Source organism: Physeter macrocephalus, chromosome 13 (assembly GCF_002837175.3).
Source record: "Physeter macrocephalus isolate SW-GA chromosome 13, ASM283717v5, whole genome shotgun sequence".
NCBI lineage: Eukaryota > Metazoa > Chordata > Mammalia > Artiodactyla > Physeteridae > Physeter > Physeter macrocephalus.
In genome coordinates, this window is record NC_041226.1 from 87,197,073 (window position 1) to 87,209,624 (window position 12,552).

At 52.9% G+C, this 12,552-nt stretch overlaps 1 protein-coding gene across 1 annotated transcript in view; it reads right to left on the reverse strand.

The window, feature by feature from the left end:
• The window catches only part of HMCN2 (hemicentin 2), a 146,068-nt gene that overhangs the window by 102,643 nt on the left and 30,873 nt on the right, over positions 1-12,552 (reverse strand). The window contains exon 8 of the mRNA XM_028497384.2: positions 1,204-1,392. Coding sequence (XP_028353185.1) covers positions 1,204-1,392 — 189 coding nt within the window. The remainder of the gene's footprint in view (positions 1-1,203; positions 1,393-12,552) is intronic.

Here is a 12,552-nt window from a genome sequence, read left to right on the forward strand (position 1 = left end):
GGTGATGGTGGTGATGATGAGGATGATGGTGATGGTGATGATGATGGTGGTGATGGTGATGGTGATGATGGTGATGATGATAGTGGTGATGGTGATGGTGATGATAGTGGTGATGATGGTGATGGTGGTGATGGTGATGATGGTGATAGTGGTGATGGTGATGACGGTGGTGGTGATAGTGGTGATGGTGATGATGGTGATGGTGATGACGGTGAGGATGATGAGGATGATGGTGATGGTGAGGATGGTGGTGATGGTGGTGATGATGAGGATGATGGTGATGGTGATGATGATGGTGGTGATGGTGATGGTGATGATGGTGATGGTGGTGATGGTGGTGATGGTGAGGATGGTGGTGATGGTGGTGATGGTGATGAGGATGAGGATGATGGTGATGGTGATGATGGTGATGGTGGTGATGGTGAGGATGGTGGTGATGGTGAGGATGGTGGTGATGGTGGTGATGGTGAGGATGATGAGGATGATGGTGATGATGGTGATGGTGGTGATGATGAGGATGATGGTGATGGTGATGATGGTGATGGTGGTGATGGTGATGGTGAGGATGATGGTGATGATGGTGATGGTGAGGATGATGAGGATGATGGTGATGGTGATCGTGAGGATAGTGGTGATGGTAGTGATGGTGGTGATGGTGAGGATGGTGGTCATGGTGGTGATGGTGAGGATGGTGGTCATGGTGGTCATGGTGGTGATGGTGATGATGATGGTGATGGTGAGGATGATGGTGATGGTGGTGATGGTGAGGATGATGAGGATGGTGGTGATGGTGAGGACGGTGGTGATGGTGGTGGTGATGGTGAGGATGGTGGTGATGGTGATGATGGTGAGGATGATGGTGATGATAATGATGATGATGACGATGGTTACTACATACGACACTTAATATATATCAGGAACTGTGCTAAGGGATTTACGTGTATTATTCACACAATAGCTCCTTAAGGTGGCCTGTTATTAAACCCAGGTGGTAGGTATTGTCATTATCACTACTGTGACCAGTTCAGAGTAGTGGGATGACGTGACCAGAGTCACCCAACTGAAATATGACCCTGCAACAGCCTGACCTATGGTCAGCACTGGGGGTCAGGGCCCTGCTCCCGGCCACCCAGTCTGGGGGCTGAGGGTGTCGGAAGCCATTCTGTCTCCCCTGCCCACCCTCCTTCAGCCCCAATCTCTTACTTTCAAAGAACAGCACTCCTGAATTGGGCCGCCCAGTCCTGCTGCCCGGCCCGGGCCCCAGCGGCTGGCCATCTCCACGGCGCCAGGTGACCATAGGGGATGGGCGGCCCGTGGCCCGGCACGCCAGGAGGGCGCTCCTCCCCAGTTCCACGGTGACATCCTGGGGCAGCTCTGTCAGCTGGGCCGCATCTGCAGGGAGGTGATCGGTCAGCCTCACCCAGGGCTGGACCCTCCCAGCCCCCAGGGCACTGTTCGGAGGCCTGCCTCCCCTCCAGTCGCTGGGGGGTTTTCCCTCTTCCAGCCGCGCCCTCATGAACCTGACTCATACCCAGGGCTCCTGGGCCAACTTGAGTTTGGCAGGGTCCACCTGAAGAGCTCCTGAGGATGATGAGGCAGAGCAAGTGCCCTTTGGCACGATGAAGTCCTCATATCCTACGTGGGGCCTCAGGGACCCCACTTTGCCCAGCCATACAGGGGAGCAACATTTCTGCTTCTGCCGGTTACACCTCCTGGAAAGCCCGCCTCAGAGGGGCTGCAAGGCACCCTCAGCCACAGGAGCCCCACCAGCTCTGAGCGTCACCTCCCTTGCCCTCTTCCTGGGCCACGGGAGCTTCCTTTCACGGGTCTCCTAGACTCCGGCAACCATTTCCCAAAGAGCCGACTTCGTGGGGAGATTCTAGCTCATCTTTACCTTGCTTCATCCTTCTCTGCTGTTGAACGTTTTGTAATAAGCACATAAATCTCTACTACAAAATCAGAACAAGCCTATAAATAACTTGACCTTATACTTTATGGTCCAAATGGGACACTTAAGAGTGAAAAGAGCCATATTAATAATTACACCAGGATAACAGATGCAAACAAGGGCAGCCCTGCTCACCTGAGTTATAAAACATCCAAGCAACACACGAGGATTTATTTCCTTAACTCCGCACACTCTAAATCCCGTGCCCTTCCACAAGGCAACCACTGTTAATGGTTTGTAGTGTTTCTTCCAAACTTTCTTTCTAAGCATTGTCTTACTTTTATGATTGGGGGGTGGGGTGGGCATGGAAATAAGTTATTTCCCCAAACAGAAGCTCATGACCCTTTCCACCTTTCTGCTGGCCAGAAGCAGGTCCAACGCCAGACAGGTCCAGGCCCTGTTCCCTGCAGCTTCTGGGCACTGTCCTCAGGTCCCTGTCCCCAGACCCACAACCAGGAAGGTCCCCGGCCTCTTTTGAACCCACTGCGTCCAGCATTGTGGAAAAACCTCCACCTCTTTTGTTCTTGCTGTCTCTCTCCAGAAATCTCCCCCATCCATCCAAATCATGACATCAAATTTCCCTCTTGGCCTCAGGGAGTAGGGAAGTTCCAGGGAGATAGAAGCACAACTTGGAAAATCACTGCAAGGAGGAAGACAGTCTTGGACCCAACCTCAGACACCACCCGCAAGTTGCTTTTCTTCCTCATTTGGGGCCTGGCAGCTGCCTCGACTCAGAATCCAAGAAAGTCTTCCATCCAGGTGCCTCAGATGGCGTCACTGGTCCTGCAGAGCCTTGGCCCCGGGGGCAGAGCTTTGCTATTCCCCTCTTCCCATCCTTAGCAGAGCCGTGGCTCAGCTCCAGGGCCAGGTACCCCCAGAGCCTGCCTCCCCAGCTCTGCCCAGCCCACGGCAGGGCCCCAGCTCAAACCTCCCTCCTCCAGGCAGGCCTCGTCCTGAATTCCTCCCCTGAGAGAGGACAGCTGACTTATAATAGTAAGCAAATAACATGTACAAAGGGTAGCATTTGGAAAACCTGCTAAGTGACAGGCATGGTGATGGTGCTTTTAGAGTTCATTCATGGCCTCAATAAACTCATGAAGTGGGTATTATCACAACTCCATTTTACAGATGGGGAAACTGAGGATCAGAGAGATTAAGAAACCTGCCCCAGGTGCAGCTCAAAGTCAGTGGCAGAGCTGGGATCAGAGCCCAGGTCTGGCTGCCGCTAAGACCCAGGCTCTCAGCCACCGCACCGCCGTACCCCCTCGTGTTCAGGGGTAACCTGGCATCTCTTCCACCTCCTTGCAGAGGTGAATCCCGACTCACATCCTGCCCAGAAAACTGTGACTCCGTCTCCTGTGCAGCCATCCCCCTGCTCCTCATTGAAGTCCCGCAAATAAGGCGGGACCTCAGAACCCTGTACACCAGAGCTGAAGGTCCTCTGGTCTCCTCATGGTGCACATGGGAGACTGAAGCCTGAGGGAGGGGCGGGGCGGGGCGGGGGCGGGGCGGGGCGGGGGCGGGGCCCACCCGGATCCTGCAGTATGTCGGGTGTGGGGACGGGCTCCCAGCCCCAGGCCCTTTCCAGGGTCCCATCGCGGGGGCGGGGCGGGGGCGGGGGCGGGGGCGGGGCCCACCCGGATCCTGCAGTATGTCGGGTGTGGGGACGGGCTCCCAGCCCCAGGCCCTTTCCAGGGTCCCATCGCGAGGCTCAGCCGCCTCTGCTTTCAGCCTCGAAGACCCCTCCTCACAGACTCTCAGGTGACCTTCGGCAGGGAGGGATCGTGAGCTGGCTCCACAGCCACCGGCTTTCCCCATGGACAGCCCTTTCTGCCTTGACCTTGGGCAGGTTTCCGGGTCAGGAGCTGCGAGGGCCCAGAGACAGCTAGACATCACAGCAGCTGCCGCGCTCCCTGGAGAGGCCCAGGTCTCATCACCTGACAGCTGCAGCGCTTTTGCGGGGATGCAGCTCTGTGCGGGGGAAACCGGGAACACCACAGAAGACAGAACAGCCCCACCAAGGATGCCAGCCACCAGGCTGGGAGGGGGCAGGACAGGAGGGTGTGGCCAAGGCTGAGACTTCCTTTTAACAGCACTGCTGGGCCACTCCCTCCACCCCCAGGGATTTCCCAGTGAAGTGAAATTGACAGAGGTGATGCCGGCCCTTCCTCTTACTTGGGCCCCAGGGCAAGGGACACCAGCCTGAAGGCCTGAAGCCTGGGCAGGGCCCCCCTGCTGCCCCTGCCCCACTGGACACCCGTGGATGAACCCCTTCACCACTCTGAGCCGCAGTTCCCCATCCAGAAAGAGGTAACTATTTGTACCCTGATTCCAGTACCTTAAAGTTCCAGGACTCTTTATCACTGTCTGGAGACCCTGTAGCCCCCCAGCCTCCTCCACCATTCCCCCAGTTCCTGTGGCCCAGAGCCCTGGGGCAGAGCTGGTGGGGATGCACCAGCTCAGGAAGGAGAGCTCCAATCAGTCCTGACTCAGTTCGGTCAGAAGAGGGAGGGGCTCTTAGGCCCAAAGACTGTGTAGACAGGCAGGGTGGCCACAGGAGAGCCTGGCCTCAGGCCCTGCCCTGCATTTAGAGGGAATTCCAGGGTATCTGTGAATGATGCCTCCCGGGAAGACTCCTTTCCCCATAGAAAGATCGTTCGGTTGAGCCTGGAGCCACAGCCCCATTGGCCAGGGCTGCAGGATGACTTTCCTCCCTAAAAAAATATTTTAAATGCTATTTTATGACTGTTTATAAAGACAAGCACAATCCGGATTCGTTTTTAATCTATTTATTATTCTTCACTTTTTTCTTCTGACGGCAATAAAATCAGAGCCCTGTCCAGCAGCCCTAAAAGGATCACGGGCTCTGGGCCCTTGCCTGTTGTGCCTGATAGAAAAGCCACCCAGATACTGACCACACTGGCGACAGAGCCCAGCTCTACTTCTCTCCTGCTCCCCAGGCTGGCCAGAGGGTCTTTGCTCCCACAAAAGCACACCCTCTGCTCCCCTGCTCACTCACCCAGCAATCAGGGGCTTTTGAGTTGGGAATAAGAAGCAGAGACTAAAATGAGACGATAGAAAGAGGGCTGAGTGAACATCCATTTAGAGAGAAATCCAGCGGGGCAAAGGGAACTTAGCTCAGGGCAGTTTTAAAGTAATAGAAAGAGTGGGACTTCCCTGGCAGTCCAGTGGTTAAGACTCAGTCTGTACTTCCACTGAAGGGGGCATGGGTTCGATCCCTGGTCAGGGAACTAAGATCCCGAACGCCGAGTGGCGTGGCCAAAAAAAAAAAAAAAAAAAGTAATAGAAAGAGCGCTGGGCTCCAGGAGCGGGGGGTGCCGGGGGTGCCGACGGTGGAGCCCAGTCACCAGCCGTGTGATAATCACTCCGCCTCACTCTGCTTCGCCAGGCCCTTGTCAGCCTGGTCCAGCCCACAGGCCGTGTATTGATTATGTGTTCTATTCAAGCCCTGAGTGAAGCACATTATCTCATTAAATCTCTCAAGGACCTTGTGAACAGCCCCTATCAGTATCATCCCCATTTCACAGATGATGAAAGTGAGGCTCAGCAAGGTAAATAACTTGGCCAAACAAGCAGCAGGACCAGGACATTGATCCAGGACTCTTATCAGCCAAATGCCAGGTCCAGAGCGGATGCAAAATCACCTCGCAGGCTTGGTCCACAAATACAGGCACCTGCTGGCAGTGCAGGAGGAGGCTGCCGTCCTCTCTGTGCCCCCAAAACCACCGGGAAGCCAGTTCCCAGCTGAACAGCAGGAAGTGGGCACAGTGCCCACCCGTTTTCAGCCCTGGCAGGCTCTGCCAGCCTGGCCAGGAAGGCTGCACCACAGCTGCCACCCAGATGGGCAGGAAATTGAATTTCCCACCACTGCTGCCAGGCCAGCTCGCCCCAGACACATAGGTGTTGGGCCACTGTCCATGCCGTCCCTGACCTCAAGGCCAGAGGCCACCAGTGGCCCCGTGCCCCAGAAGCCTGCCTCTGGGATGCCAGCTATCCCCCGCACCTCTCACCTGTGGAAATGGCCCCAAAACCAATGGCTAACAGGTGAAGGAACAGGCATGTCAGCCTGGGCCCCAAAGAAATAAGGTTTTGCTTTGAAGAAATTAGACACAGAGCAAAGGATGACTGCTTGTAACAATGCCAAGGGCAGCCCTCCCTGGAGCACCCTCTCTGCTCCCCCAGAACCTACTGACTAATCACAATGACAGTGACATTTGTCAGAGCCCATTGTGTCCGAGGCCTTTCTCATCTCTCACTCACACAACATCCAGAAATATCTTGCAGGTGAGGAGCCCCGAGGCTCACAGTGGTGAAGCAACATCCAAGCCCTCCTTGCTGGGAGCATCAGGATCAAGTCCAGGGGCTAAAGGCCTGGACCCTGGGTTCAGATCTCAGCTCTGCCACTCACCAGCTGTGTGACTTTGGGCAAGGCACTTAACCTCTCTGTGCCTCGTTTTCTCCACCTATAAAAGGGATAATGTAGAACCCATCTCAAAAGGTTGTTATGAGGATTATATGTCAGTGCATGAAATGTGCTTAGAGCTGGCCCTGGCATGTGGCAGATTTCATGGAAGCCTTATTATATTTTCATTATCAGGCTCTAGGCCTATGGCTTTCCATACCCACCCCACCCCACCCCACCCCACCCAAGAGCTCAGCCACACAGTGCACTCTCGATAGGAAAAGTCTGAGCACATCAATCTCCTCCTTAGGAACCTCTCACCGCCTCCACAGAACAAAGCCCAAACTCCACCAGGCTCCCTAGCCCAAGGCCGGGAGTGACCCACAACTGGACAGCTGCCCCGGCCTCCCCTCCCCACCCTTTCTATGCCTCACTCGCTGCCTTGCTTCTCTTGCCATGGGGAGATCAGCACACGCTGTTCCCTCTGCTTGGAACACTGTTCCCTCTGCCTGGAACACTGTTCCCCAGCTCGTCACCTGACTGTTTCTGGGTTCAGCTTAGACATCACCTCCTCCAAGAAGCCTTCCCGGCCTCCAGTGTTGGCTTAGCCCCCTTCTCTGGGCACAGGACCCAAGGATGCCACTTCCAAATTCTCAGTACACTGAGTATTCTAATGGTCTGTTTACCATCTCTCTTCTGGACACCAAGAACAACACAAAGGCAGATGCCATTGTAGCCCCAGCACAGGGTCTGGGGCACAGGGCCTGGCTACCAGGTGACCACATGTTAGAGATTGAATAGATGATGGAACAGATGGGGAGGATCCCCAAGCCTGAGTTGGCACCATCTCCCCCAGGGCCAGACCCTCCTGATTGAGCCTCCCTGGGGAGCCCCTTGGCCATCCCACCCGGTCCAGTCAAGCCCATTTTCTATTCTCTGCACTTCCCTAGAACTCCCAGCACCTGTCTCTCCCGTCATGGCCGCAGTCAACCCTCAGAGCACAATCCGCTCCGGCTCTGCACGCCAAGGAGCTGTGCCCACAACTTCCGAGCAATTCTCAGTGCCCAGGATCCAGGCCTGGAACTTAGACATCATGACAATCACAGCCAAGGCCATGTACCAGCCACAGAAGAATTCAAACTTCCCATCTGTAAAAAAGGGATAATAGCTTCTCCCTTTATTAAGCACTCACAATGGGCCAAACCCTGTGCTAAGCATTGTGTGCCTGATTTCATTGAAACCTCACAGCCACCCAACAAAGGAAGTAGTGTGGTCAGCTCCATTTTACAGATGGGGAAACTGAGGGTCAATGATTTGACCAAAGCACATAGATGGTAAGTGATGAAGACAAGACTGGAACTCAGGTCTCAGGGATGATGACACCCAGGCTGGAACCAAACTATCTCTGTGATGGGCAGTGACCCCTGCCTCTTGGGATTCTCATGCTTGAGTGGTCCCTCCCACTCATCACATACCAGTGTTGGTCTGTGTGACCAACAGAGTATGGCAGAAGTGATGGCATGTCACTTCCAAGACTGCAACTGGTTATAAAGACTGCAGCTTCCATCTTGGATGTTATCTATCTCTAGCCCTCTTGACTCACTTTCTCTGGGAAAACCCATGTCACAAGGAGCCTTCTGGAAAAGCCTATCTGGGTAAGGAACAGAGGCCTCCTGCCAACAGCCACATGAGTTAACTTAGGGTGGATTCTCCAGCCCCAGTCAAGCCTTCAGATGACCACATCCCCGGCCAAGGTATTAACTGCCATCCCATGAGAGACCTGGAGCTAGAACCACCCAGCAAAGCCACTCCCAGAATCACAGAACCATGAGACAATAGATGCTTACCGTTTTAAGCCACATAGTTTTAAGGCAATTTGTTACACAGCAAGAGGTAACACATACACCATCTCCCTCTAAAATCCCCATCCCACGTGCTCTGGATCCAAATAATGCAAATTCCCCACTGGCAGGCTACATGGTACCACCCTCTCCTCCCTGCTCAGAAATAGGGCAGGTGGTGGGGGATGGGGAAGCGGGGAGGCAGGAGGGGCAGGGCAAGTGGGGACAAGGTGTAGACTCACATCCAACCTCCAGCCGGATTTCTGCAGAGGCATCGCCCAACTCATTGACAGCTCGGCAGGTATAGATGCCAGCATCCCTCTCCCGAGCCACCGGGATTCGCAGCATCCCAGAGCTGGAGCCCTCAGAGGCCAGAATCATTTCAACACCCTCTGGACCAAAGATGAGAAAACATCAGGCAGGTACCCATGGTTACCACAGGAGGCCAGGGGATCAGGCTGCCTTCCTGACCCTGGGTTCCTGCAACTCCACAAAGCAGGGACCTTGGAGGGGTGCGGGTGAGGGAAGGATTTCCCCCCAGAATCAGGACCCCTATTGTTTAATGAGTACAGATTTTTAGTTTTGCTAAATGTAAAGGGTTCTGGAGATGGATGGTGGTGATGGTCGTAGAACAATGTAAATATACTTAATGCTACTGAACTGTATACCTAAAAATGGTTAAGATGGTACATGTTATGTTAGGCGAATTTTATCACAATTTTAAAGTTAGCACCCTTGGGTCCAGTTCCCTGAGCCCCTTTGTTGACCACAAGTGAGTCTCAGCCTGTTCCCCTGCAGGCGACAGGCTCATCACCCAAGAACTCCCTGCCTGGGACTCCCTCCTGGATCCCCGCCCTCTGCTCAGGTGCCCCGTCATGGCCGCAGTCAACCCTCAGAGCACAATCCGCTCCAGCTCTGCACGCCAAGGAGCTGTGCCCACAACTTCCGAGCAATTCTTAGTGCCCAGGATCCAGGCCTGGAACTTAGACATCATGACAATCACAGCCAAGGCCATGTACCAGCCACAGAAGAATTCAAACTTCCCATCTGTAAAAAAGGGATAATAGCTTCTCCCTTTATTAAGCACTCACAATGGGCCAAACCCTGTGCTAAGCATTGTGTGCCTGATTTCATTGAAACCTCACAGCCACCCAACAAAGGAAGTAGTGTGGTCAGCTCCATTTTACAGATGGGGAAACTGAGGGTCAATGATTTGACCAAAGCACATAGATGGTAAGTGATGAAGACAAGACTGGAACTCAGGTCTCAGGGATGATGACACCCAGGCTGGAACCAAACTATCTCTGTGATGGGCAGTGACCCCTGCCTCTTGGGATTCTCATGCTTGAGTGGTCCCTCCCACTCATCACATACCAGTGTTGGTCTGTGTGACCAACAGAGTATGGCAGAAGTGATGGCATGTCACTTCCAAGACTGCAACTGGTTATAAAGACTGCAGCTTCCATCTTGGATGTTATCTATCTCTAGCCCTCTTGACTCACTTTCTCTGGGAAAACCCATGTCACAAGGAGCCTTCTGGAGAAGCCTATCTGGGTAAGGAACAGAGGCCTCCTGCCAACAGCCACATGAGTTAACTTAGGGTGGATTCTCCAGCCCCAGTCAAGCCTTCAGATGACCACATCCCCGGCCAAGGTATTAACTGCCATCCCATGAGAGACCTGGAGCTAGAACCACCCAGCAAAGCCACTCCCAGAATCACAGAACCATGAGACAATAGATGCTTACCGTTTTAAGCCACATAGTTTTAAGGCAATTTGTTACACAGCAAGAGGTAACACATACACCATCTCCCTCTAAAATCCCCATCCCACGTGCTCTGGATCCAAATAATGCAAATTCCCCACTGGCAGGCTACATGGTACCACCCTCTCCTCCCTGCTCAGAAATAGGGCAGGTGGTGGGGGATGGGGAAGCGGGGAGGCAGGAGGGGCAGGGCAAGTGGGGACAAGGTGTAGACTCACATCCAACCTCCAGCCGGATTTCTGCAGAGGCATCGCCCAACTCATTGACAGCTCGGCAGGTATAGATGCCAGCATCCCTCTCCCGAGCCACCGGGATTCGCAGCATCCCAGAGCTGGAGCCCTCAGAGGCCAGAATCATTTCAACACCCTCTGGACCAAAGATGAGAAAACATCAGGCAGGTACCCATGGTTACCACAGGAGGCCAGGGGATCAGGCTGCCTTCCTGACCCTGGGTTCCTGCAACTCCACAAAGCAGGGACCTTGGAGGGGTGCGGGTGAGGGAAGGATTTCCCCCCAGAATCAGGACCCCTATTGTTTAATGAGTACAGATTTTTAGTTTTGCTAAATGTAAAGGGTTCTGGAGATGGATGGTGGTGATGGTCGTAGAACAATGTAAATATACTTAATGCTACTGAACTGTATACCTAAAAATGGTTAAGATGGTACATGTTATGTTAGGCGAATTTTATCACAATTTTAAAGTTAGCACCCTTGGGTCCAGTTCCCTGAGCCCCTTTGTTGACCACAAGTGAGTCTCAGCCTGTTCCCCTGCAGGCGACAGGCTCATCACCCAAGAACTCCCTGCCTGGGACTCCCTCCTGGATCCCCGCCCTCTGCTCAGGTGCCGAATGAGGCTTGGATCAGCTCTGGGAGGAGCCCAGGGTCACGGAGATGACCACTCTCCGCCCAGTTCTGCCTCTTTGAGGCCTTATTCTCATTTCCCCCGTGCACTGTTCCCCTACCCCAACTCCAGGCCTCCCCTTCCTGAGGCCTGAGGGACCACCCTGGTTCTGAACTCTTTTCCCAACTTAATATTTTACACTTAAAATTGTGGTACATACATATACATAACACAAAATTTTACCATTTTAAGCATTTTGAGTGTACAATTCAGTGGCATTAAGTGCATTCACATTGTCACGCAGCCATTCCCACCACCCTTCCACAAAACCTTTCCATCTTCTTAAACTGAAACCCTACTTATTAAACACTAACTCCCCATTTCCCCGTCCCCCAGCCCCTGGCAACCACCATTCTCCTTTCGGTCTCTCTAAATTTGCATATTCTAGGCATCTCATATATGAGATTCCACTCAAATTAACTGGAATCATTTAATACTTGTCCTTCTGTGTCTGGTTTATTTCACTTAGCATAATGTTTTCAAGGTTCATCTATGTTGGGTCAAAACTTCATTCCTTTTTTCCAAATTAAGAAAAAAAATTTTTTTTTACTTTTTTACTACTTAAATACACCATACTAGAGCAAATGTCTCTGAAAATATCATAAATAAAAGATTTTTTTTCTCCATTCAGCAAATTAGAAGTAGGGGGACATTTCTAAACAGCAGCTGCTATGCGCCTGATTTTTTTTCCTTTTTTTTTTGCTTTTTTTCATTCTTTTTTTTTCTTTGCCATAGGAGTCAAAATAAGAAAAATTGTAATTTAATTTTAAATAAAACTCATAAAATTTATTATCTTAACCATTTTTAAGTGGTAACTGTATTCTCATCATTGTACAACTTGAATTTCATTCCTTTTTAAGGCTGAGCTACATTCCATTGAGAGATCCCCCTTTATAAAGGGGCTCCCAGGCTTGGCTGGTAGAGCTCTCAGCCACCACAGGCAGTGACCTGACCACAGAGTAAGGAGTCCTGAGGCCTCTGCCACCACTAGCTGGTGACCGTGGACAAAATGCTCAAACTCTGAGCTAACTCTGCCTATCAATGTCAAGGTGAGGCTCTGACAAGATCACAGACAGGTGCTGCAAAAGGCTGGAGGGCATCCAGGTGGGAGGTGCCTGGGCTTGAGAAGGAGCCCAGTGTTCTGCCCCTGGCAAGTCTGAGGCAGGAACCCCAGGACCCAGGTCCACTGGTGTGGGCGCAAGAGCAGCTTCTGTCAATCAAACTCCAGCTCAGCGTCTGGCAAAACCCTCTACACTCGTTAACTCAGGGAGCCTCAGAACAGCCCTCTTACCATTACTGCTAGCTCTCAGATAACCACATCGCCATTGTCACCATCATTAAGAACATTGAGGGCTTCCCTGATGGCGCAGTGGTTGAGAGTCCGCCCGCCGATGCAGGGGACAGGGGTTCGTGCCCCGGTCCGGGAAGATCCCACATGCCGCGGAGCGGCTGAGCCCGTGAGCCATGGCCGCTGAGCCTGTGCGTCCGGAGCCTGTGCTCCGCAACGGGAGAGGCCACAACAGTAAGAGGCCCGTGTACCACAAAAAAAAAAAAAAAAAAAAAAAAAAAAGTTGTTAGGGCTTCCCTGGTGGCGCAGTGGTTGCGCGTCCGCCTGCCGATGCAGGGGAACCGGGTTCGCGCCCCGGTCTGGGAGGATCCCACATGCCGCGGAGCG